Source organism: Sciurus carolinensis, chromosome 6 (assembly GCF_902686445.1).
Source record: "Sciurus carolinensis chromosome 6, mSciCar1.2, whole genome shotgun sequence".
In the NCBI taxonomy this organism is placed as follows: domain Eukaryota; kingdom Metazoa; phylum Chordata; class Mammalia; order Rodentia; family Sciuridae; genus Sciurus; species Sciurus carolinensis.
In genome coordinates, this window is record NC_062218.1 from 99,240,533 (window position 1) to 99,268,181 (window position 27,649).

At 38.0% G+C, this 27,649-nt stretch overlaps 3 protein-coding genes across 11 annotated transcripts in view; all 3 read left to right on the forward strand.

Annotated features, from left to right (window-relative positions):
• The window catches only part of LOC124986841 (protocadherin alpha-3-like), a 187,576-nt gene extending 163,500 nt beyond the window's left edge, over nucleotides 1-24,076 (forward strand). Inside the window, 1 exon segment of the mRNA XM_047555648.1 lies at nucleotides 24,021-24,076. The gene's annotated coding sequence lies outside the window, so the exon portion shown is untranslated.
• Nucleotides 1-27,266, forward strand: part of LOC124986840 (protocadherin alpha-6-like) — a 166,458-nt gene extending 139,192 nt beyond the window's left edge. The window contains 2 exon segments of the mRNA XM_047555646.1: nucleotides 24,021-24,079; nucleotides 27,234-27,266. The gene's annotated coding sequence lies outside the window, so the exon portion shown is untranslated.
• LOC124986835 (protocadherin alpha-C2) overlaps nucleotides 1-27,649 on the forward strand; it is a 239,146-nt gene that overhangs the window by 184,912 nt on the left and 26,585 nt on the right. For 7 of the 9 annotated variants that reach the window (XM_047555636.1, XM_047555642.1, XM_047555640.1 and 4 more), the window contains exons 2-3: nucleotides 24,021-24,079; nucleotides 27,234-27,322. In XM_047555636.1, the coding sequence (XP_047411592.1) occupies nucleotides 24,021-24,079; nucleotides 27,234-27,322 (148 nt within the window). Of the gene's footprint in view, nucleotides 1-12,037; nucleotides 14,933-24,020; nucleotides 24,080-27,233; nucleotides 27,323-27,649 lie in introns of those variants that run through there. The other 2 variants (XM_047555635.1, XM_047555634.1) reach the window with 2 other exon arrangements.

The following is a 27,649-nucleotide window of genomic DNA, read 5'->3' on the forward strand; positions in this document are numbered from 1 at the left end:
ACATCGGTTTGGGCAATGATTTTTTGGATATGACTCCCAAATAAAATATAGACAAATGAGATTATATTAAACTAAAGTTCTTTTGTACAACAAAGGAAATAATGAAATGAAGAGAAAACCTATGGAATGTGGGAAAATATTTTCGAACTATTTATCCAATAAGGGGTTAATTTCCAAAATATGTAACAAACAAAACAATAGTAAGAAAACAAATAATCTAGTTAAAAAATAGTCAAAGGATCTGAACAGACATTTCCTAGAAGAAGATATACTTATGCCCAAAAGACACATATAAAAAATGCTCAAAAGTACTCATCATCATAATAGTATAAAGTTAAACCACAATGAGATATCATCTCACACCAGTTAGAATAGTTATTGTAAAAAAGGCAAAAGATGTTGGAATAATCCTAGTGACTCCGGAGGCTGAGGCAGGAGGATCATGAGTACAAATCCAGCCTCAGCAACTTAGAAAGGTGTTAAGCAACTCTATGAGACCCTATTTCTAAATAAAATGTGATAAAGGGCTGGGGATGTGGCTCAGTGTGTAAGTGCCCCTGAGTTCAATCCCCCATACCAAAAAAAAAGTCAGATAAAAGGTTGGAAAGGATGTGGAGAAAAGAGAACACTTGCAAGCTCTTGAGAAAAATGTGAATTAGTACAGCCACTATAAAATCAGTATGAAGATTCCTCAAAAAATTAAAAATTAAAACTGCCATATAATTTAGCAGTCTGACTAGTGGGTATGTGGTGAACAAGGGAATGAAAGTGAAGAGATGTCTGCACTCCCATGTTCATGCAGCATTATTCAAAATAACTTAGATGTGGAATCAACCTCGGTGTCCATCAGTGAATGAATGGATAAAGAAAATATGGTAGATACACACATTGGAATACTCTTTTGCCTTAAAAGACAAGGAAATCTTGTCATTTGTACAGGTAAAAAATAAGCAAAAGAATATATAGTATACCACTTTTTGGAAAGACTTGCTCTTTTTATTGCATTATCTTGGCATTTTTGCCAAAAATCAATTGACTATTTAAGTGCAGAGTTCCTTCTGGTCTCTATTTTGTTCCTTTAATCTTTTCATTCCTTTGTCTATCCTTTCACTAAAAGTAGTTTGTCTTTAAACTGTGGCTTCATAAAGTTTGGAAATTAGTGGTATAAGCGTTCCAAACTTTTTGTACTTTAAAAATGTCTTTGGCTGTTATAGATATTTTGCACTTTCATATACATTTTAGAATCAGCTTATCAATTTATAAAAAATCTTGCTGGTATTTTTACCAGGAATGTGTTGAATCTATAGATTAATCTTGGGATAACTGACATCCTAATATTGAGTGTTTGGATCTATGAACATGTATACCTCTATCTATTTCAGTCTTTTTAAAAATTCTCTTCCAAGTTCTGTAATTTTCAGTGTTAAGAGTTTTGAAAGTCTTGCTATACTTATTCCTAAATATTTGATGATTTTAAAATTCTATTATAAATGTACTTAAATTTTTTTCATTTTCCAGTTACTTCTAATATATAAAACAGCTGATTTTTATATATTAGCCTATATACTGAGAACTTTCTAGTCATATTTTTATTTGAGTAGCTTATTTCTTAAGACTTGTAGATTCCTTAAGATTTAATAGTAAAAAAAAATCATTTGCAAATAGAGAAACTTTACTTTTTCCTTTACAACCCTTATATTTAATATTATTCTTATCACTGTATTGCAATGACTAAGACTTCCAGTACAAAATGAAGTGGTGTGAGCAGGCATCCTTGCCTTATTCCTTATCTTGAGGGGAAAGTTTCATATTCCACCATTAACTATTATGTTAATCACAGAGTTTTCATAAATGCTTTATTAAACTGAGGAAGTTCCCTTTTATTTCTAATTTGGTCATGAGTAGCTGAATTTTGTTAATACTAACTGCCCATCTATTGAAATGAGCACATGATTTTCTTCTTTTTCTTACAAATGTGTTACATTACACTGACAAATTTTTGAATGTTGAAAATCTTCCATTCCTGGAATAAACCTATTTTAGTCAGCTTTTTAGCTGCTGTGACCCAAACATCTGAAAAGAACAACATAGAGGAGGAAAAGTTTATTTGGGACTCAAGGTTTCAAAGGCCTGAGTCCATAAATGGTCAACTCCATTGACCTGGGCAGGAGGTGAGGCAGAACATCAAGATGGAAGAGCATGGCGGAGTAAAGCAGCTCAGGGCATGGCATCAAGAAGCAGGTGGGGGCGCTCCAGGGTGGGGGTGCTCCAGTCACCAGGAACAAAACATACCCCAGTGGCACATGCCCAATGACCTATCTCCTCCAGCTATATCCTACCTGCCTACAGTTACAACCCAGTTCATCTCTATCAGTGTATTGTGCACTGATTAGGTTTAGCTTTCATAACCCAATCATTTCCCCTCTGAACTTCTTGCATTATCTGACACATGAACTTTTCGGAGACATCTCATATCTAAACCATAACAAAACCCAACTTAAACATGATGTATTGTGTTTTAGCTTCATTTCGCTGTGCCACCACCTCAATCTTCTCTCACACCCAAACAATAAAAACAGAAAACTCACTCCATGTTGATTCCTTTCTTAAGTTCTGGTACCCTGCTCCCCCAAATCTGCTTGTTTTTGTTCACAGTAGCTCCACTTTTTCCATGGAAGATAAGTTCCAAGACATTCTACAGATGCCCAAAACCACATTTGGTACCAAAACCTATACAAACACACTGGGAGATTTTTGTAAGGTTCAGTTCCAGTCTGCAACAATAAAGAAAATATTGCAATAAAAAGTGAGATACACAAATATTTTGTTTCTCAGTGCATATAAGTTATGTTTACACTATTTTATTGTCTATTAAGTGTTTAACAGCATTATATCTAAAATATAACGTACATACCTTGATTAAAAATACATTATTGCTAAAAATACGACTGATCATTTCAACTATTAGAATAACCATGTTGATAGACTTGCTTGAACCAGAGTTGTCACAAGTGTTCAATCTGTAAAAAACACATTATCTGTGGAATGCAATAAATATAAAGAATAGTAGAACAAGGTATGCCTGCATATACTGCTCTTCCTATGCATACATACATAAAATTTAATTTATAAATTAGGCACAGTAAGAGATTAATAATAATTTAAAATAGAACAATTGTAACAACATATTACAATAAAAGTTATTTGAATGTTCTCTATCAAATACCTATTGTATTGTACTGTATTTTCAGATCATAGTTGACCACAGGCAACTAAACCGTAGAAAGAGAAACCATAGTTAAAGGGGTTTACTGAGTTTACTGTATTCTCTAGAGCCCTTAGATAATCATTTTATGTATTTTTACTTTATTTTTAATTGGTATATAATAATTGCACATATTTATGGGGTTCAGTGTGGTATTTCAGTACATGTATACAAAGTGTAATGATCAGAACAGGGTAATTCACATATACCTGTAACATTTATTATTTCCTTGTGATGAGAACATTCAAAATCTTTTCTTCTAAATGTTGAAATTTTATACACAAAAATTATTGTTAGCTATGGTTACTCTACTATAAAACACTAGAACATGCTCTTCCTGTCTGATTTTGTATCTGTTACCCAACCTCTCCTCCTTTTGTCCATATGCTATAGTTTTGACCTCTGGAAGGGCTATCATGAACTTACTTCAGCTGCAGATCATATGTTTTAAGTTTTTGCTTCAACATTTCATTCATCCAAGTAGTATATTTAATAACTTCTTAATCTCTGGATAAAGGGTGGAGTGAATGTTTGGAGAGCTATATTATCAATGAATATACATTCTTAGAGGTGCCAGTTTTAACCTTGCTGAACATAGGGTGAAAATGATATAAATACACTATAATGCATTAGTCAACGGGGCTGTGACTGTGAGCATTTAGACATTTGTGGGAATCATACAAAGTAAATTATGCGGTTTTTGTTAAGAAAAACAAAATACTGCTCTGAACATAATTCTGTTTCTTTACACTGTGAACTAAGAATTTTGGAGACAAATCAGAAGTAAATGCATTGGCTTATTTAGCATCGATCGAAATTATAAATAGCCACAAAAATTGGGGGAAACATTTTGGCATGTCTAACTTCAATGTGAATTCTTTTAACTGAGCGCCTCTCAGAATAAATGCATAAGCATGTACATACATGCACTTTCAGAAATATATCTAAACATTCAATCATGAGTAAAAATAAGTTACAAAATTTCAATACAATTAATATTCTTTACTGCAAAAGAGGCAGTACTAATGTAGTACTGACATGAAAAGATGTATATTATATATGTTAAGTAAAATTTTTTAAAAAGTTGCATAATAGTGTGTAGAGTGATTCCACTTTGGCAAAATGTATAAGTGTGCATATTTATATGTGCTTAGGTAAAAGTCTGGAGGAGTATAAAATCATCTGTGAGTAGTATAGTGTACAGGGTAATATGATTTTAAAAGACTTTAACTTTTATTGTTTTTAATAATTCTGAATTAATTGAATTTGGTCTAAATAGCATATATTTTTAATATTATTGAAACTACCAAGAAGACGAAGAAAAAATGAAAATAAATCACAGCAAACTCAGTCTGACTTAATCAGGGTTGTTGCTACTTTTTTAACAGGTTATTGGAAGTCTTTATTGTGCCTTGAGAAGAATCACTTTATGCAATTTGAATAATCCCCTCTATTCCTCAACTCCTGCTAACTTAAGGAGCACTAAGTCCACATATTCTATGAGGCATGGCTGTCCCAACATAGCCTATGTATACACTGATTTATGATCCAATAAATATTTCATACACAGTTGAAATTTTAAATGAACTTATGATAATTGGATCAAAGGAATACTAGAGTACTGCAGAAAACCAATCATAGGAGGCTATGATGAAATTTTAATTACAAAGGATATTGAATATCTGAGGGTGACAATTCTGTTAAAATAGATGTAACACTGAAGTGAAAAGAAAATTTTACTCAGTTCTCCTTGAAATCTACTCTATATTCCAGTAAATTATCAAACCTCTCTATTTCAACTTTTACATCTTAGCTAAAGTTATCACCATATTGTTTTTGGTTCACTGGATTTATTAGACAATTGACAATAGATTTAGATAAAGAAAGGCCACAAATTGTTAATTGATTTGGGAGTTTTAAATAATTTTTAAATTTTGTGTTAGAAAGCTGAAATTGGTACCAACCAAGGCATATTGTTGTAGATGCATCAAGCAAAATGGCTTTAAGATCTTTGAGACCGTTAGTTCAGAGGCATTGTATAAGCAGAACAAGATTTTTCCTCTCAATTCTGTCAGCAGATCAACAAGTATCTGCTTGTTGAGATAGATAGAGAGAAACAAAGAAAATTGAAGAATCTGTAATTTATTTCTAAACTTTAATAAAATGAGGTTTGATAAGGAAGTTTTAAATACCATCAGTATTTTATCAAAATACCTTAAAGCATCTTTTGCTATTCATTAAATAGTACATTTTAGTCTGGCTACTTTAGAGAATTAGTACTTTACTCATCTTACCACGTTGTGAGCATAACTATTGAAGGAATTATTTAACAAAATCTATCACAAGGAATACATGAGTGGGATTTATATCTGAAGAATTAAAGTCATTTGTAAAACTTCACTACTTATACAGAATATTGTAGGTGGCAAGATAGTACTGAAAGAAGAGGTTAGAATATAAAATAAAGATCTTTTTTTACATCATGATTTTACTAAGGTCAACTATTTAAAAAACCATACCCAGATGATCCAGTTGAAATATCTAAAAAATGGAGAAATTTGTAGTTATGAAAACAACTGAAATAGGACTCCATTAAAAATACTTTAAATTAATAGCTTGTGACCAATAAGATTCTAAAGCAGGGATGCATGTGTAATGGTCAGATGTTATATCAGACCTCTAGAAACAGGGGCTTAGGGAAAAAGTTTCCTGGATATTCTGAAAACTTCCTTCACTGTTTTGGAATCTCATTTCTTCATCAATACCAATCTCACCCGTCTCTCATGAGGATTAAATGAGATTAGATGTATATGTAGAAATAATACATAAACTGTTAATTCTCAAGACATCAGGAAGTAAAGGCTACCCCAAAAACCAACAATTACTTGAAACTCTGGATATGTGAATGGCAACTTCTGAGAACTGTGTAGGCTGACTTGTCTGTTTCAAGGCAACAAACACAGGGGGGAAAGAAACTAGAAACTGGGCCTTTGTCTAGACTGAGATCAGGTCATATCTTGGAAAACAGTACAAATCAAAATGCCTCAGCAATATCTAAATTATAAATGCACACGAACACCCACACACACACACTGAAATCAATGAATGCTTTGGCTAAAACCCACTTGGGAACAAGGATGTTCTTTAGTGCCAAATTCTCATTTTATTCTGTGGCCAAAATTCTAAGAATTAGAGATGTGAAACAGGGCCAAACAAGGTTTTCTATTAAAATAAGAGGTCCTAAGTGATGAATGGAAACTTGGAACAGGTCTTAATGGCAATACTAGAAGCCAGATGTTAGCTGAAATACAAACTTATGAATGTGGGGCATGTATTGGATCTTAAATAGAATATTTGTACTTTTAGTGAATCAATAACATAGCTTAACCTATGTTAAACTCACCTGTGATGATTCTTGTTCTAGAAGAGCTCAAGTTGCTGCTTGATTGCCCTGGACAAAGCTTGCTACCTCCTTGTCTTGAATCATTGATAAAATGTTGAATAGGATAAGACCAAGGGTGGATCCCTGTAGTCCCTGTTATAATTCTTCCAGGTTGAAGAATTCCATTAATAAACACTCTTTGGTAGTGTTTAACAATTATGAAATCACTTAACTTTATAACTGTACTGTATTGCTGCCTTTCTTCATCTTGTCTTCATGGATATATTGGAGACTTTGTTTAGTGTCTCCATGAATTCCAGATGGACTGTGTCTGTAGCATTTCCCTTATCAATGAGTCTACTAACTGAAAAATATAAAACACCTATTTGAAAAAAATTTAAGCCTATGTGGTTTGTTGTAAGTTAACAACTTTTAACTAAGCCAAAATAGTTGCTAGGAGGAATGTCTTTATTTCTAAGTACTCATAAAAATCATTTTAGTAATATTAGAGTTTTGAAATAATTTATATAAAACTCAGTGGCACTTTTTTAAAAAAACAGGAAATTTAGTTCTCTAGTCATCTGTAAGGTCTTTTAGTACCTTGTAAGATCATTTATCTGGTTACAGACCTTTGACTCATCACTTTTGTGCTTCCTATTTCCTCATTAATCTTGAGATTCAGGTTCTACTTAGCCATTTTCTTTGATGAAAAATGAAGAATTTGGGTAAGAGTCTAAGTAAATCTCCACCTTAAATAATCTACGATTCTTGTTAGGGCTGCTCAATTGAGAATACTGATTGAGAAGTAAAGTTTGATTTTTATCTGTTAGTGACCCCAAGCCTTTAACTCTCTCTCCCTTTTTAATACTCATCAAAGATGGCTTGAGTCCCTTTTGTTTATTCTAAGCAATTTTCAGAAACCTCAGCCAAGTATCATCATATAAATTTTTCAGAACCAAAAATTTAGAGTATCTCTTCACAAAAGCCAATTTCTAATGCCAAATATTTTACTTCTATATTCCTTTTGGAGGAAGGGAGATGTGAAAAAACTCAGCTGTCATTTCATGTGAAAAACTTCAGGCACTATATCTGTAAATAATGCTGTAATCATGTTGAAAAGTGTTTTTCTTGTGGAAATGCCTGAAGATCAGGAGTTCCATCCATTTTTAACAAGATTAACAGTTTTAACACTACTTTGGATCAGACTAAACTTTGGAGATGTCTATTTTAAATTATATAATGTGCTCAGTTTGTGGAGCGACATACATTTACAAATTAAAAATGAAAACTAGATCCTTCTCTATTTGACAGATACATATAATTGTCAGCCCCAAACCTGATCAAACTAATGAGCATGTCCTTTTGCCCTGTGGCCAAAAGACTCCAGATCACTTGGCTCTGAAAATAAAATGATTTGTATTGATGTTGATAATAGAGAATGGAAAATTTATGTGAATTAGGAGAGTTTACTGAGTGCCAGTATTTTTCTTGTAGGCTTAATTCTGTCGTGTTGTGATTGGTTTTCTCCTGTGCCCAAAGATCTCCTGAGAAATGATTTTACAAATATAATTAAAAAATATAAGTAAGACACATTATCAAAGTTCTTGTCTAGCATAGGCATAAACAAACATAACACCCTGTCTTTTGGCTGTTCTCTAATCTTGTCACTTTTCTTATAAACAAAGAATACCTTAATTTTATAACTTATAATTTTATATAAAGTAGAAAAAACGACAGCATATTACTTTTGGGCAAAACCCTTCCTAGGGTTCAACAACTTTGTTAGTTATCCCAGTTTGAAATACATTGTTTTATATCTTCATTCGACAGTTTTTAAAGAAGAAATTCATAGTAAAATCATTGCATGCTTTTGATCCCTCCTTTTGAAAGATGTGGTTTATTCACATACAGCAAAGTGGGAATGCCTGAGTTGCAGCAGCTGTTCTTGAATTTGCTAAATATAGGATCTGAAGAAGATGAAGCAATTAACATTATTGAGAATCTATAAGATTTCCAACACTGTGAAGGAGACACATATATAAGACATGGCTCCTGAATTTAGTTTGCTTATAATTGGAGAATAGTAAAGTATTTGTGTGAATTAAAGAAGGACATATATTAACATTTAGAGATAAACTGTAGATTGTGAAAGAGAAAGAAAGATCCTTATGTTTAGAATAGATACTCTTTCATGGATTAGATAGGTTTTGAGCAGGACCTTGAAATTTATATAGGATTTGGAATGGGAAAGAGCAAAGAAGAAGCTATTTTATTTAAAATTACACGAGCAAATTTCTGTTTAAAAAAAAAACTGAATTGAGCCCTCTGTGCAATGTTCTATGCTGAGTGCTGGAAATCACAGCAAGGCATTAGTGTTCATATGCTATTTAGAAACTACTCTATACTCAGTTACTAAGGTATTTCTGTGTATCCTAAAAAGGTGAATCTCTTGTGAGGAAATAAATTCTCTGAAGGAATTCCTATGGAAGAAGTTCCTTTTACTTGGCAGTTTAAAAAGGGGCTGTTTTGGGGGGTTGCTTTCAAGATACAGGTTAAGTTGTAGAAACCATTGAGAAAGCTTAATTTTGGTGCACACTCATCTTCCCCATCATCATTGATTTCTTAGATGGCATAGTTGCAGTTGCTTATCTATATTTGTTATCTAAGGAACCATGCCACATGTAGACTATTAGCCAAGATGTTGTCTGATGATAAGAATTGTTGCATTTAATAACATCACCTCCACAAATACCAGCACAAATAATGCTATTGTCAGTCACTGTGCAATATGTTTTACATACATTATCTGATGTAATCATAATACTAGTCATCTGTGTTTTATTTAGTATGACTACTTCATTTGAAACAAGTAAATTGAAGCTTAGGTTAAGAATACATGTCTCAAGCCACAAAGTTAGTCATTAGTAGGGGTGTGACTGACTTCAAATACTGCATTCTTAATCACTGTTCTATTCTGTTTTTGAGTCAGGTATTCTGCACGATCTAGGGAAAGGAATGCATAGTGATGTGGTCAAGGCACTAGTATTCATATTTGTGGAAAGGGGCCTTACCAACAGTCAGAGCAATCACATTGGAGCCATTGGTAAGGTTTGCAGAGGCCTCCGTCCATAGTGTGAGGAACAAAATCATTGTAGTGCCAAAAATAGAGTATACCATCTCTTTTGTACAATGTCTTTGAAAAGGAGGCTAATTGTGTTGGCTGTATGTTGCCTTCTCAATCATTAAGGGAGTAAACACTTAGTTGGAGCTTATGATCCTGAAGCATCAAAATGGACAACCTGGGAGGTGTCCTTGCAGGAACAACAGATTGCTGAAAAACAATTTTTCTCTTGAGACATGACATTTAGGGGATTCTGTTAAAAACATCAACAAACCTCTGCCACTTTAATCTCTTCCTTAAGTGCCTGTGATCATTTCAGGGGCACAGGGTCATGCACGGTCAATACCCAGTGGCAGGTTTCTGAGCTATGGGCAGAGGTGGCAGCGACTGTGAGGGCTGGGAGGAGATGAGGGGAAGAAAGGTCACTTTTCCTGCCAATTTATAACTTGATTCCACTTATAAGCCATTTGTTTTCAAAAGTAAGTAATGGGTGAGGACATAGGCCAGGACTACAGTTTGTGCACTTGAGAGATTAAGGCTCCCTGAGATCAAATTACCACAGCAAACAGAGACAGAATTACTGAGGGATGTTTGGGGAGGATGCAGACAGAAGAGGGAGAAGCCAGAGACCTAAGAAAGGAGACAGGAATAGATTTTGATGGAAATTGCCTCCCACTCTGCACCCTTGAGGGAACAAAGAGGACAAATAAGAAACAGCAGTGTTCAGAGGAAGATGGGAGTTTCTCTGTAATAAAACTGGTTAGGTCATGGAGTGTTGTTAGTGAGTGCACTTGGGTAGCAGGAAGGATATGCTAGTTCAGGCCTTTGAAGTCTGGGTGTTAGGATCATAACCCTGGGTCCTTTAGCTGTCCCCTCAAGGAGGGAAGCATGCCAAATGTTGGGTCTTGCTCTGGCTTTGTTCCAGTCCATAGCTAGAAAATGACCAACAGAGAAGATCTACAAATCCAATGATGCTAGAAGATGAGGAAGAGAAAGGACATTTTAGTGCTTTTCTGCACATTGGGCAATAGAATTTAAACCTGTGTGGGAGAGATGAGAGGGCCTGTGAAGAGAGAATATTCAGAACTGAGAAGCAGAGGCAATGACACAGCAGGGAAAGGCTTGTTCTACTCCTTCCGTCTTCTCATTCACTGTTGAGAATTTGTGTGTTGTTTTTGCAGCAATGTAAGGATAGTCTTGGGGACCCAGGGGCACAGAGGTCTATAGGAGCCTATATTTATAGAACATGAGCTGCAGCCATTGAAATTACTGGTTATTGTAAAAAAAATCCCAGTCTCCCATATTTTGCTTAATAACAGCAATTTTTTTTTTTTACTGCAAAGCATTAATGGAGTTCAAATTCCAGCCTGGCTTAGAAGATCAAGAGTAACTCTCTTGATTTAATGGTTTTGCAGGCTCTTGAAGACATTGTCATCCATTAAAGAAAAAAATTTTAAATCACTCTTGAAAGAAAACGTCTTGGGTGATAAATGAAAAGGATTTGAGGATTAGGAAACGCTTGAGGAAGAAGCTCTTAAAATTTCTACCAAATTTTTCCCTATTGTGACTTAAACGGGTCAAATAAGAGGTTTGCCTGCAGCTTCGCGGAGCTAATGGTTTAAAGAGAGTTTTAAACACTGAAATACTGGTTATTTGCCAAAGCACACATTGAAAGTAAGGGCCGCTTGGCTAGGAGCACAATTGAGTATTGAATCCCAGGATGCTAGTTTTAGGTCTGCTCCCTAAAGGAGGACGGCATTTGCTACCTCCAGCCCTTTGCCCTCGGAGTTAAGCACTTTCTGTAGTTCTAAAGAGTGTTCCAGCGAAGATGTGGGGGTCAGGTAAAAAAATCAGTTCCCATCCCAGTGGCCCCAGAGCACCTCACCTGCATTTGGGTCCTTTAAATGGTAGAGCCGCCACCCAGGTTCCCATGCTTAGCTAAGGTTCTCTGTTTATTTTCCGGGACTGTGCTTGGAAATCTTTTTCAGGGGAGGCGATAGCTTGAGTTCTAGGGTTTTAACTGCTTTACACAGACTAATCTTACAAGACCCGTTAAGCAGGCGAGAGCCCTTGGAGAGTGGACCTACAGGATCGTGGGGGCAGGGAGAAAGGGAGTGGCCAGGTTCCCGCCGTCTGCGGGGATCTGGCGGTTCCAGGGTGATAGAGATGAGGCTGGAGTGGCTGGAGTGGCCGGAGTGGCGGGAGTGTCTGGACACTCGAGGTTGCAGTTCGTCACTTTAGTGCGGAATCCGAGCTGGACTTGCTGAACACTCCTCCCTCTCCCCCTCCCCTTCTGCTTCCTTTTCCCTCCCCCTGGAGCAGCAACGGCATCAGCATCAGCTGCAGGAAGCGGAGCCGGGCTGAGCGACTCCAGGAGAGTGGAGCAACTGGGGTATGGGGGATCAGCAGGAGCAGCGGGGCTGGGGGCCCTTGAGGGGGCCAGCGAGGGGAGCGGCCCCAAGCGTTTGGTAGCGCGTGAACTGTACTGGAGTCGGCGCAGGGCGGCACGAGCGGAGGCGGAGGCGGGGCCCAGGCGTGGAGCAGGGCTGGCTAAGCTGCTGCCTCGGGCCCTGCCTGGCTGCCTCCGCCGCCGCCGGAGGCTATGGAGCAGGCTGGCACTAGACCGTGGGCTAGAGAGCATCCACGACTCCGGCGGCCCCTGCCCTGGCTGCTGCTGCTGTCTTTCCTACTGCTGGTTGTGCTGCTGCCCGGCCCAGCGGCCTCCCAGCTACGATACTCAGTGCCGGAGGAGCAAGCACCCGGCGCACTCGTGGGCAACGTGGCTAGAGCGCTGGGGCTGGAGCTGCGGCGCTTGGGGCCTGGCTGCCTGCGTATCAACCATCTGGGTGTGCCCAGCCCGCGCTACCTGGAGCTGGACCTGACTAGTGGAGCGCTCTTCGTCAACGAGCGCATTGATCGTGAGGCGTTGTGTGATCAGCGGCCTCGCTGCCTGCTTAGCCTGGAAGTGCTGGCGCACAACCCTGTGGCGGTGAGCGCCGTTGAGGTGGAGATATTGGATATCAATGACAACTCGCCGCGCTTCCCGCGCCCAGACTACCAGCTTCAGGTAAGCGAATCTGTGGCGCCTGGAGCGCGCTTTCACATAGAGAGCGCGCAGGACCCTGACGTGGGCGCCAACTCAGTGCAGTCCTACGAGCTCAGCCCCAGTGAACACTTTGAGCTGGACCTTAAGCCCCTGCAGGAGAACAGCAAGGTCCTGGAGCTGGTGCTGCGTAAGGGCCTAGACCGCGAGCAGGCAGCCTTGCACCACCTGGTTCTCACGGCTGTGGACGGAGGCAGCCCAGCCCGCTCGGGCACGGCGCAGATCTCTGTGCGTGTCCTGGACACTAATGACAACTCTCCCGCCTTTGACCAGTCCACTTATCGCGTCCAGCTGCGGGAGGACGCGCCCCGAGGCACATTGGTGGTAAAGCTGAATGCCTCAGACCCGGATGAGGGCTCCAATGGTGAGCTCAGGTACTCCTTGAGCAGCTACACCTCGGACCGGGAAAGGCAGCTCTTCAGCATAGATGCTAGTACCGGGGAAGTGCGAGTGAGTGGGGCCCTGGATTATGAGGAGGCCTCCTCCTACCAGATCTATGTGCAGGCGACTGACCAGGGTCCGGTGCCCATGGCGGGTCACTGCAAGGTGCTGGTGGACATTGTGGATGTGAATGACAATGCACCAGAAGTGGTGCTCACAGACCTATATAGCCCAGTGCCTGAGGATGCTGCACCCAACACCGTTGTGGCCCTTCTCAGTGTCAATGACCAAGATTCGGGCCCCAACCGGAAAGTGAGCCTGGGTTTGGAGGCCACATTGCCTTTCCGACTGAATGGTTTTGGAAACTCCTACACACTGGTGGTGAGTGGCCCACTGGACCGTGAGCGGGTGGCTGCCTACAACATCACAGTGATAGCCACTGATGGGGGAATACCACAACTCACATCCCAGCGGACACTGCAGGTTGAAATCTCTGACATCAATGATAATCCGCCAAGCTTCCTGAAGGACTCCTATTCCATCTACATCCAGGAAAACAATTTGCCAGGAGTGTTGCTCTGCACTGTGCAAGCCACAGACCCGGATGAAAAGGAGAATGCCGAGGTGACCTACTCCCTCCTAGAGAGGGAGATTCAAGGGCTGCCAGTCACCTCCTATGTCTCCATTAACAGTGCCAGTGGCAACCTTTATGCTGTCAACTCTTTTGATTATGAAAAGTTTCGAGAGTTTTTTGTGACTGTGGAGGCCCAGGACAAGGGGAACCCACCACTGAGCAGCACTGTGACCGCCAATGTGTATGTGGTGGACGTGAATGACCATGCCCCTCACATTCTGTACCCTACCTCAACCAATTCCTCAGCAGCCATTGAGATGGTGCCTCGAACTGCCCCTGCTGGCTACCTGGTCACCAAAGTCATAGCCATGGATTCAGACTCTGGACAAAATGCTTGGCTCTTTTACCATCTAGCTCAGACTTCTGACCTGGATCTCTTTAAAGTAGAACTGCACACAGGAGAAATTAGGACTACTAGAAAGATAGGAGATGAGAGTGGTACCACTTTCAACCTGACTGTGGTGGTCCGTGACAATGGAGAGCCATCACTTTCATCTTCTGTGGCCATTACAGTAGCTGTGGTGGATAGAGTTTCTAAAATTCTCCCTGACACTCAGAGACATGTGAAGAGTCCTCGGACATACTCTGAAATTACACTTTATCTGATAATAGCATTAAGCACAGTATCTTTTATATTTCTTTTGACAATCATTGTTTTGAGCATCATCAAGTGCTACCACTACACTGCATATGGCACTTCGTGCTGTGGAGGCTTCTGTGGAGTGAGGGAGCGGTGTCCTGCAGAACTATACAAACAGGCCAACAACAATATTGATGCCAGGTTACCACATGGCCTCAAGGTGCAGCCTCACTTCATTGAGGTTCGAGGGAATGGCTCCCTCACCAAGACCTACTGCTACAAGGCCTGTCTGACAGCAGGCTCAGGGAGTGATACTTTCATGTTTTACAACACAGGGGCCCAGACAGGACCAGGGCCTGGGGGAGCCCAAGCAGCAGTGACTGACAGCAGGCACCTCACAGGCCAAAGTGGGCAGAGTGCTGGAAACCTGATTATTCTCAAAAACGATGTTGTTTCTCAAAATGAGGTGAGATACTTTTCAAGGGGTATATAAAAAAGTCGTGTATTTTCACATGCCTCCCCAGCATGTGGTTGCTTCATTGAATTATTAACAATGGCAAGTTATCTGGTAAACTAAGTATTAATAGTACCTCCAATTTGATCATAATCTGATATTTCTTCTCTAGAAAAATAGCACTAGAGAATTGTTTTACTTCCCATTTTTTTTTCAAATGTAGGAGGACTTATCCATAAAGTTATCTGAGAAATGAAGATTAGTCTTAAATATTTGATGTTAAACTTGCTTTTGTAGAGCAAAAGATCAGATCTGGGAATAAAGATTATGTTTTGAGAAGTAACATTGTGAAATTTAAGGAGAAAGGACCTCTGCTATATCTCCTGTAGGAAAAATTGGGTTTTAACAATTTTTTTTTAATTCCATAGGAGTGTTTTTTATTTTTTATTTTATTTTTAATTTGTTTTAGAGCTCTGAGACCTCTGGGTCTGGTAGAGTCACCTCTATTTACTATGTTTATATTTTGGACTGCCTGTAGTACAAACTATCTAGTTAATCTCTAGTAATGCACTGAACCAATGTGATAGGATCCTCTGGAAATGCACATCAGAGATGATAAAGCCATAGAATATAGACCCCACCCTGAAACCAGAGTTTCCTTTGGCCATATGATGTGGTCACTGTTCTGTAAGGTGCTGATGTTCCTCATGTCAGAGGAAATGAATAAGGGTAAGGCAGAAAGATGATGGTTGGGCAAGGGAGCCTGGATTAGAGATACGAGGGAATGGCGAAAACCAGGACATGCTGGGGTTGGGGAGGAAGAGAAAAAGAAATGTCTCCTAGCCACTTTTCTTGGCATACTCTGAATTCATTTTAAAACAATGTTCCTGCATTTAGTTAAATGCAGTCTGTAAACTTCTGATTCCCTGTTGACCAGTCCTAGGATTTTAATGAGATGTAAAGTAACCTTATCAAGCCCCTAATGTCTTTAAGTTAAATGACAGTAATTCCAAAACACGTGTTCATTTTCTGGATCTAAAATTTGGTTTGCACTGAACTACAAAAGGCTTACAAAGTGGATGGCTTACTTTACATGAAGACCAGTGTGAGTATTTGTGCTAGTTTTAAGTAGTTATACAGCCAGATTGTTCATTATTGTGAAGAATGCACATAAATTATTGAAGAATGCATGGATGGGCAGGAGTACTATGCTTGTCTCTGTATGCATGCTTGAAATAATACAGATCTTTGTCATACTGTAAACCTGGATTTTAGAAGACAAAATTTTGTCCCATACATAGTGATGAATTAGGTTTTGAAACAACTACTTTTTATCTAGGTCTTTTAGAACAAGTACAAATTGAGTTAATATTTGTCTCTCCTATATTTTTGTAATGTCTTTTCATTGACATTATCTTTTTTAATGTTCATATGGTCATATTATAAGTTCTTGATAATCTTTGAGTAATACAATGCATAAGCACAGAATTTTCTGTCCTTGATTGAGAGTAGAATTTCCCATAGACATTGTAGATAGATTTGCTCATTTATCAGAAAAGACTGATGTTAGTCAATACCGTGTAACCACAGGAGGCAGATTGCAGATCAAGAAAAATGGGGGAGGGATATCAAAGAGTTTCCAGAATTCTTTAGATGATAGCTTTTGAAAGCATGTAAAAGGGATTAGTTTTAAATAAGGATGCTATAGACATTGGCTTAACAAATTCCTGCGAAGTTCTTTGGGCTTGGGGTGAGCTGCAGGTGGTGAAGAGGCATGGAGAGCAAGCCAGGCAAGGCTCAGTTTTGCCACCAGCTGTGAGCCGGAAGCTCAGAGGAATGACATTCTTACTTTTCATCTCAAGACTCAAAGCTTGGGGCAGTTTGATACATGAACTATTTCTGTCTTACACTGACCTGTATTAATATGTACCTTGACACACAACTCTTTAATCTAGGGAGAAAATTGTGTCAGAAAATCTTGTGGAATTTTCTTTTGGAATTTTGCCAGGCGAGTGTATGGGTTTAATAAAGGCAGATTTCTGCTAACTACTACTGAAAATTCAGTGAAGAGCCCCAAATTATTGCGGGTATAGGGAAGGAGTGAGTCACATTGTTGTAGCATGGCAAAATGGGAGCAAAAGTCACTCAATTTTGAAAGTCATCATTGCTAGATTTAACTTGTTAATTCCCATATTGAACTTTCTCTTTCTTTACCTAGTTACTTTAGATGACAGGAAAGTCTTGGGGTGCAATTAATGCCGTGTGCTGCAATAAAATTGGGTGAGCATTGGAAGGGAGAGTAAATGAATTTGTACTCACTGATCACCCTGCTATGTGAAAAATACAGTGTTTTGCAACATGTATATACGTGATTTCATTCCCTGTAAGTCATACGTTAAACAAACATTTATCAACTCCTAGTGTAAAAAAAAGTAAGCTCAGAGAAGTTAGTAACATGGAGTCATACTGCTAGTGGTATTTTAAGTTATTTTTTTACTCCAAAGACTGCTTTTTTCAATAGAAGGAATAGACAGAAATCCCAATGTTTATATTTCTTTTGATATGGGATTGTCAGGCATTTTGGCTATCATTAGTTTACCCAGTAATGTAAACTAACTGTTTTTGGAAAGAGTAATTCCTTGAATGGAAGCAGATGACAAATGGGAGGATCAGTGAGTAAAATGTTACTACCAGCTAATTTTTTTTTTTTGTTTATTTGCTTTACTATTGGCAAAGTCTATTAAGATAAATTATTTTCTCTGTTCCTCCATTGATCTTTCTCTTTTTGCTTAGTAAACCTTAGCATTTGATACCAGACTTTAATCTATTTGTGACTTTTACTGAAAAAATTATATTTCATGAGTCACCTGGGCAGTGAGGTTCTAAAAGCAATTATTTGCAACAGGGCAGAGTTTCTCTTTGGAGATTTTTGAAAACTTGACGTTGAATTTGGCACCCTCTTCAGAGTCTCCGTGAAAAGAAACTGAATCTTAAGATAGATTTTGTATATTCGTGGTGTGATTGCTAATGACTCACTTTGAATACTCTGGGCAGATTTGTCCAACTGCAACTCAGTGGAGCAAAGTGGCACAGCACATGGAAATTACAAAGGAATAGTAGAGACAGTAAGTTTGCATTCATTTTTTTCTTATTTGAAAGCAATTTGTGTTCATCAAATTCTCAGTTATTTGACCTGAATTCCAGATGTTGTGACCTGAAAGAATTAACCCTTCTTTCAGTGGCACTTAATTTGTTTCCCCCTGGGACTGACTTCTCTATCTGCTGACTCTGTCCTGGAACACAGTTTACTCTCATTGTAAAGACATACTGGTGGACTTATAAAAATTGTACAATGGTTAGAACAGACCAAGAAATTGTATCTTTGAACTTCCGTTCCAGTGTTCCATCTTCTGATGGCCCCTTTTTAGGGGGTGGGGTGTTGGGAGAAATCCTAGTTCTTGGCTCACAGCAGTTAATGTCTCAAGTGTGTAAACAGTGGGGTTGTTTTGTTGTCATTTTCATATTGGTTATCGGATTATTTTTCTGAGTAAAGTTTTATTTTCTTTGGTCTGATAATATAATAAATTCTTCAAATTACTTCCTCCTTAGCTTTTTCTACAGACCGCTGAGCCAGATGGAATTATGACTGAGCTCTTCAGTCTCTTTATCATGTATATATTGTGACTGATGAAGAAATCTTTTTAATATGACTTGAAAGTCATTGGCCTGCCCTTTCTTCTGACCCAGGAGTGAACCTTGACATGGGCATCTGATCTAACTTAGTACTCTCTGCAGGGACACAGCCTGGCATAAAATATATTGTCTATTGGCATGCTTTCTGCTTGACAGAATAGCAGCCAGTTCTGGATACTTGCCTTGGTTGGCTACCAATTTTTGCTCTCAATGAGAGGTCAGAATGATGTTGGTTTACAAATGTTTGAGGAAAAATGGCCACCATCAATCCCAGAGGTTTAACTGAATTTGATTGAGTTTTACAGGTATCTTTGAACTTTCACAGGACTTCACCGAACCAATGTTTTGGTGCATATTATAATAGGAGCGTAAATTTAGCTAATTCATATGATTACAGAGTTGAGGTCTGCTGGGAAACTGAGGCAGTGCAGAGACTCCCCTTCAAACCCCAATTCTTGTGATCAAGTCAGAATGATTTCATACATGTCACTCAAGTTACAGGCATGAGTTTATTAGAAGGGATAGAAAAGGGGAATGGGGACACTCTTCAAGGTAGAGAGTGGATTCTGTCAGAGTGGAGAGGGATGGCATGCTTCTCCTTACCCTCCAGTTTTATTGGGATCCCAGAGAGTTCCACCGAGGTCCACCTCTTGACTTTTGACTGACAGCAGGATGACATCAGATTTTGAAGTCCCTACTACAGTGTCAACTCTAGGTCACTTTGGCCTATGCTGACCAGTTCTAACTGGAACCTGTTCTTATAGATTTTTTTTTTTTTTTGCGGTGCTGGGGATTGAACCCAGGGCCTCATGCTTGCAAGACAAAGCACTCTACCGACTGAGCTATATCCCCAGCCTGCTGTTCTTACAGATTTTATGCTTAGGAGAAATTATCCTTATTTCCCTGAGTTCTGGGATCTTGTCTGTGTATGACACAAAAGTCACCCCTTCAGGGTAACTCATATTCCTCTTATCGACATTTTAGGGCCTACATTTGTCCTGCAAGATAACAGGTTGTTTGCTGAGGAATGTAACATTTCCTGTCCATCTGATCCAGTCAGGGCTGCAGGTAAATTGCTTTTTTTAAAAGTGAAAGCATGTGGAAGTCAGCACAGTGGGCCCAGTTTGTAGAACTGTTCCCTAAACCTCTTGTTCCTATCACTCACGTGTGTCTGTCCCTTAATATGATAACATTTGAGTGTTATAATCTATAGTCATAATTTTAAGTGGATTCTTTAGTAGTGTTTTAAATCTACGAATCAAAAATTATTTAAACTTTTTTCTTTCAAGAGTTTGAACTTGGGGCTGGGGAGATAGCTCAGTTGGTAGAGTGCTTGCCTTGCAAGCACAAGGCCCTGGGTTCGATCCCCAGCACCCAAAAAAAAAAAAAAAAAAAAAAAAAAAAAAAAAAGAGTTTGAACTTGACCTATGTAAAGAAATACCTGACATTGCAAAGGTGAAGAGAAGTGTTAGTTCCTTTCTGTTCATGCAGGATCAGAACTCTGGACTCCAGAGAGGTGCTGCTCTGAGTTAGGGGGCAGTGCTGTGTTAGCAGACAGTGCATCCAGAATTAAGCAGTGCATCCAGAATTAAGCAGACCTAGCACTTTGTGTTGTACTGAAACATATTAGGTATGTTTTAAAGTCCTGTGCATTTGATTTTCCTGCTCTGTGGATTAGGATTGTAAATGAGTATGTTTGAAGGAAAGTATTCCACTCAGAATTCTCAAATTCATCATCTTTTCATTTTGACTTACTAGAAGACCAGTTTGAAATATTATATTTCTTTTTGATTTTATGTACTCCTTCTATTGCTTTGTAACATATTGCCAGGAATTAGTATTAAACCCCTACTCATTTAGTCTCTCACAACCCAGTACCATGTGGTTGAGTTCTCTGCTCAGGTTTTCACAGGTCTGAAATCAACATGTTGACTGGGCTAAAGAGCTGTATACTCTTTTGGAGATTCTGGAGAGAAATACTTTCAAGGTCATTCAGATTGTTCTTTAGGGACTGAGATCCACTATTTGCTGGGGGGTCACTCTCAGCTCCCAGATGTTGTTCTGAGGTCCTGTCCCATGGCTCCATCTTCAGAGCTGGCAATGGAAAATTTTCTCTCACATGGAATCCCTCTCATACTTTAATCAAATCTGTCTGATTTCTGTCTTTGATCTCTAGACTCAGATTTAAAGGACTCAGTGACTAGCTTAGTCTGACCTGGATGATCTCCCTTTCTTAAAAACAACTGAGCTGCATTATGTAACATAATTATGAAAGTAAGGTCTTTCACAATCACAGTCTTGCATGCAGGTACATAAGGTGTGGAGATTTTGGGGAGATCTCAGAATTCTGCCTCAGTTTTTATCAATGTTCACAAAACATCACTCTGAAAAATACTGGGGGTACATTCTAAATAGAGTCCTGTTAGGAAGGAAAAGGAGATATATGTAGTCTCAGGTCTAAGAGAAATATTTTGAAGGCATTAATATAGATTTCTATGGTAAAAAGATAACATTATTTCACTGAGTATATATGAGATTATGAATAAAATAGGATGTTTTCACCTGTTTTACTTTATCTATATCTTAGAAAAAGTGATTCATCCTTCTGTACTCAAATATCCTATTATATAAGTCATAAATAATACCATTGCAGGATAAATTAAATCTTTGCTATAATTTTGATAGAAACTCAAGTGAGTTCTTCTTCTTCAATGATGTTGCTTCACCCACATGAACTACCAAATTGAGTTTTTCCATATCTGGGTTGTGTATTTTTCTATTTAAAGACTAAAACAACAGTAAATACTGGGGTTCCTCAAGCATAGTCCTGGGGCGTACCATAGTTAGTACAATAGTTAGTCCAAGGCCTTAATATATATCTTGTGTCAAATATATTAGCAGTCAATTTTTCAACCTGAATTTTTCTAGAACTTAATTAAAAGTTTTGGCTGAAACACACATATTTTTATTACTTTTAATTTTGTATTGTTTTAAAGTAAATCATTATTGAGGAAACTTAGAAGTAAAAAGGAGAAAAAAGAAAAATACATGTCATTCAATATAAAACACAGATTTTTGTGTTAGAGGAACCTAAACATGACTATCAGCCAAACTCACCACCAATCAGGCAAACATTTAAAAACTCTGATTTTTCATTTTTATAGCATAAGTGTGATAATGTTGATCTTGCATGGTAGTTCATTTACTTAAAACATTTTTAAAAATGTTACAAATTCCAGAACCCTACTGGGTTCTGGGGATATAGCTATGGAGTTTTGAATATCTGAGGACATTCATGAATCTTATGAGTAAACTACTTTCACAGAATTTATGATCTGACAAAGAAAGAATTAGAATACTTACATGTATGTGTGAGTGCTTATCCCATTGTCTAAATATCATATAGCTACTTAAAACATATTAATTACTTTCTCTTTTCCTTTTCCTTGTCTGATCTCACCGCCATAAGAAGTCTCATAACTATGATTCTCACAAATGAATCTGAAAAACATGTTGTTGCTGATGGACTACTGTAGAAAATAGCAGCATGACAAATTAAATGTATCATGGAGGAAGTGAGATTGTATAATGAACTCAGTTCCCATTCAATCCTGATAGAACTATGCCTTTCAGTAAAATGAAGTTGGTGATTTCATTCCAAAGATCAAGTTGCAGCAATTTTCATCATGAATGTTATCCAATCATAAAAAAATTGGCAACATTTACTCAACAGATGTCAAGGGCTCTCTTGAAGGAAGGTTCTCTCAGCTGAAAAGCTAACTCTAGTGCTGCCAATATTAAGGAATGATATGGTGATAATAATTAATAAAAAGTATTTCAGTTATAGTTTCATGTTTATAAAATGGTTTGCAAGTACTTTCTCTTTTGTTGCTTCTAACTTTATTTGTAGAATATCAGAACCCCTTTCATCTGGTCTGTGGATAGTTTTATGCTATTTTATATGGAATATTCCTAGCATTTTATGAATTTGAAAATCAAAGGTAAAGCTGTCTGCATATCCATATCTTACCAGCAGAGTGGCAGAGGATCAGAGAGGGAGACTGGTTATGGGGGGGACCTTTGAGATAATCCCAGATTTGTAACTTTTTCTGGACCTTGACTTTGGCTCATTTTCTGAATATCACAATCTAGCCATTTCCAAATCTGGTGGAAAGTTGAGATGCTCATCACTTCTCCTCTGGGTGTTATGAAGAGGTGTGTTTAGGAAATATTTTGCATCCCTTAAGTGTAAGAAGGAAAGGAACAAGAATTATTGACATTTTGAAATAGTGTACAAACTATTTGACTTTTGTCTATAAGATATGTTAATTATAACTCAAGGAAAATATAAAATACAACCTCCATTCCCTCATGTTTCCATTCAACTAGACCTCAGTATTCAGTGACAGGGCTCTTTAATCTCTGTTCATGAAGAAAAATATCTAGAGGAATGTCCATCACAAGTTTTTTATAATAAAATACAGGTTAATTGATATAAAATAGTGACTGATTTTGTCCACAGTGATTCTTGGTAGCTTCTAACCCTGTACAGTCATCAGGTGCCCATATTTTATTCTTTGTCCCCTCCACTTGGCAGATTGTAGACAGAGGGGGACAAATCTCATTACACATGTGGTGCAGAATGAGTGAGGGGGTCTTCTCAGATTTCAGCTACTCCCTTTTAAGCAAAGTAATTGAGTGAGGAGACAGAGCACTCAGAGGAGAGCAGGGAACAAGCACAATTTTATGAATAGGATTTAGGTAGCAAAACAAGGTCAAACTCTGCCATGGTGGTTTGTTTTCCTCTCTTCTAGTATTCCTCTTTAGTCAGTAGAATTGGCTCTTATCAGTTGCTGGTATTATGACGGGGCACATCCGTCCTGGGTCAAACATGTTGCAGTCTGCAAATCCAGCAGCAGATTGCAGTCCTCTGCAGTCCAGCCAGACTAGCAGAACTTGTATGGTTGTTATTGCTAGAATGCCGAATTGAGGATGTGGTCCTAATGGGTCATTTGAGGGCAAAAGCAATGAAAGCATTTTCTGCCTAAAGACAGACCCCTTTCCTTTCTTTAGTGTTTTAGGAACACAGACCTTTATTGGGCAAGGCAAAGCCAAAGAGAGCACTCATAACTTTAGTAAATCTGGTTTTTCATGGCATTCAGCCTGTGAGCTATTTAGTGTTCTCTCTCTTTCTCTCTCTCTCTCTCTCTATACACACACACACACACACACACACACACACACACACACACACATATCATCCTAGAGTTGCACATGAAATGATTCTTTCAATACTTTTGTTTAGACATCTGAAAATATTTAAGGGAACAACTCATCAACTAATAGCAAACCTTGGAGAATAATTGTTTTACCATTTTAACAGAAAACTCCCTTTATGATTTTGCAGCCACGACAGCCCAACCCTGACTGGCGTTACTCTGCCTCCCTGAGAGCTGGCATGCACAGGTATGTATTTCCCTCCTTCCTTCACTCAGGAGTAATGTTAACTGGGTATGATTCAGATAAACAGCATAAGCCAAAAGCAGCTGAAGAGACTGAGAAACTGGACTGAGGATATAGCTCAGTGGAAGGGCACTTGCCTAGCATGCATCAAGGGTCTGGGTTTTGGAGCTGAAGAGATAGCTCCTTTTGGAGAGCACTTGCCTACCATGCACAAGGGCTTCAGTTTGAATCCCAGGCCCCTTGGAGGGAAAAAAAGGGTCTGGGTTCTAACTGAAGCACTATAAAAATAAAAAAGACAATAAAAACTAGGAGCCATTAGATGCTCTCTCAGGGGAATAGAGTCATTTTTGTTTCCTGGTCTATTTCTTAAAACAGAGAAGTGGTCAATGCTAAATTGTTCTCAAGTTCTGGGAAACAAGAATCTTCTGTAAAATCACACAGACAAGTTTCTGTGTACTTTCACCAAAATTTCTACAAGGATGTGTCAATTAAAATTTTTATAATTTCTAAAAGGAAGTAATTTCAACTTTCTTCATCCCTTTTTACCTACTCTTTCTGTTCCTCACTTTAAAAATATAATATTGATGTTTTCAGACTTGAGCATATTAGGCAATGTAAACGCCATCTATCTTGTTTTTCTATCTCACACTGACTATTATATCCTATTAACCACAACAATTAATTGCTAACTGGGTGCGGCAGCATATGTCTGTAATTCCAGTGGCTCAGGAGGCTGACAATCCTAAGTTCAAAGCCAGACTCAGCAACTTAGAGAGGCCCTAAGCAACTTAGCAAGAAAAAAGGGCTGGGGATGTGACTCAGTGCTTAAGTGCCCCTGGGTTCAACCCCAGGACAAAACAAAAAACAAAACAAAGAAACAAAAAATTAATTGCTATTCTTGTTAATGTTCACCTCTGTTAGTATCTTCTTCATCTTTTTGCTATCTTATTGTCATCAATAGCCTGAGCTTTTCAGAGGATAAGCCATGTGTAGGGCCTTTATTGAATATCTGGAGATCAAATCTAGCTTGTTTTAAATTAACCTAGAGTAATAGCATTACTCTAAGACTCAGATTGAATATAATTTTGCTTTTTCTACTTTGTCTTTTTGACAGTAATTGATTAACTACCATTTTTCCCAGAGCTGATCTAATATCATGCCGTGGGGTCAAATAAAATATTCATTATTTGTGAGTATCTTTGGAAACCAAATGGGAAGGAACAAGAAGTTAATGATCACTATTACCCAAAGAATTTAATCTTAAAGAAGAAATGAAACTTCAAACTTAAGCCCCTCAAAATACCTGGGCAACTGTTAATCGAATCGTCACCAAATTTAGACCCATGTTTAAAGAGAGAGCTTACAGAGTATGTGTAGAGTTAATGAAAGATTAGTCTTAGCCAATTAAGAATACATTAGATTAAAATAAATTAACACCCTCTCAAGCATTATAAATGAGAAAAAAATCATTATTAGTGGGTGCTATTTCTGAATCATAAGCAATCAGGGAAGGACAAAAGATTGGTAGTTGACTTGGTGAGATGTCATGTTGGAATCTGGATTATAATTTGAGGCCAGAAACAGTCATGCAGATGCCAGAACACTAAGTAGCAGAAGGAATTCTTTATACTAAAGAATCCAACTTACGCTTTTGTCTGTATCTGAGCTATTGGTGGAACCATGCAATAGGTAAAAAAATGTTTAAAGTACCAGATGTTTATCTTGAAATTGAATTAGTGCTTTGCTTGAAAAGCACCAAAACTATGAGATGCACCCTAAAAACTACATTTAAAATAAAATATTAAAACATATCACTTCCTTGTTTTATTTTCAAGTGAAAAAAGTCAAATGTGCTCCTATTCAAATTTCAATTTAGATATTATAAGATTTAAATAAGATCAGAAATAAAATAAAAATTGAAACTAAAATGCTATTTGTTTTCTCAGAGTGTAGGACATTGAACATATATTAGAGTTGTAAATTTAAATAATACTCATCTTTTTCAATACATGTGTTTGAACTCTTGACCTTTCCAGCCTCAAATATCATATAACTGCTCTTTTGAAAATTCTGGGGTTGGGGATATAGCTCAGTTGGTAGAGTGCTTGTCTCGCATGTATAACGCCCTGGGTTCAATCCCCAGCACCACACAAAAAAAAAAGAAGAAGAAGAAGAAGAAGAAAATACTGCTTTGAGCTGAACTGGTTCCAGGATAGTTACATCTTTATGAATTTGATTGAGTCCATATAATTTGTTGGTAGGCTCCCAAAACATCTGAAAATTAATATTTGGAAAAAAAGAAAATTCCAGGTTGAAGATAAAGGGAATAGTAGTTGAAGGTGAAGATTAGAGCTTATTGAGTAAATTTACACTAGATATGTTGTTTGAAGTAAGAGTAATAGAGTCTTGAACTTAGTTTCCTTTCCTCATAATAAAGTTCGCCTGATCCGTTGCCTCACATAACCTCTCAGTCAGTAAGTTTTGTTTTAGTAATTTAATTTGCAAGATAAACAAATGTCTAGTTAAGAAATGTGTCCTCTCATTTTGGTGAGAGTTTAGTTGGCTATTGACCCTTAAGATCCTGTCTATTCCTTTCTTCCTTCATTCATCCACACATATTTGAAGGTCTAATATGCATTAGCAGTGACATACATAAATGCAATGTTCTCTCTTCCCTTGGGCAGTTTTTGTTCTCTTTCTGCTTCAGACAAACTGTTAATACTACAGTTATCAGCAAATAATTTTAGTATTTTTTCCTCTTTACTATAGAGATCCCAGAAACAAGAGAACCTACAAGAGAGGATTGGAGCTTTTGAAAACAATCTCTCCTCATCTGCTTCAGCATTAAGATGTTAAAATACCAATAGCCATCCAGTGGTTCTCCTGTTAGATTTAGTGAACACCACGTGGCATTAATGAAAACCAAAATTCCCATAAAGATAGAACATGTGTGGTACAGCAGGAAGTAAGTCAGTGATGTTTCCGCCGTTTAAGTAAGGTGGCTGCTCAGCAGTAACTGCTGCAGTTCAAGCTTGAGCAGAGGGTGTTAGCTGCAGCCCTGCCTTCATAGATGTGATTTCAAAGGGTGGAAGGAGAACTAGAAAGGCATTTATGACCTAACATATCTAACACATATTTGGTCCATATGTTTATTCAGCTCTGTGCACCTGGAGGAGGCTGGCATTCTACGGGCTGGTCCAGGAGGGCCTGATCAGCAGTGGCCAACAGTATCCAGTGCAACACCAGGTAAAGAACTGGGATCTCTCTGTTCATGTTTGGCTTCTGGAAATCAATCAAATGACCTATTTTTGTAAGATTAAGAATTTTGATGGTTCCCTTTTGGTTCTTTCTTTTCTTCTACATAATTATTTTGATTTTATACTTAATATTTGTTAAGAGTTAAAAACATAGCGTGAGGGTAAGGGTGTGTGTGTATGTGTATGTGTTATGAGAATTTCAAAAAATGATCTGATGCCTTTCAAATGCATAGGCCATCCTAGCCATATAGAGAAGAGATGCCAGATCTGCTTCTCCCTAAACAGCAATATCCTCCTGCAGGCTAAATTTTATTAC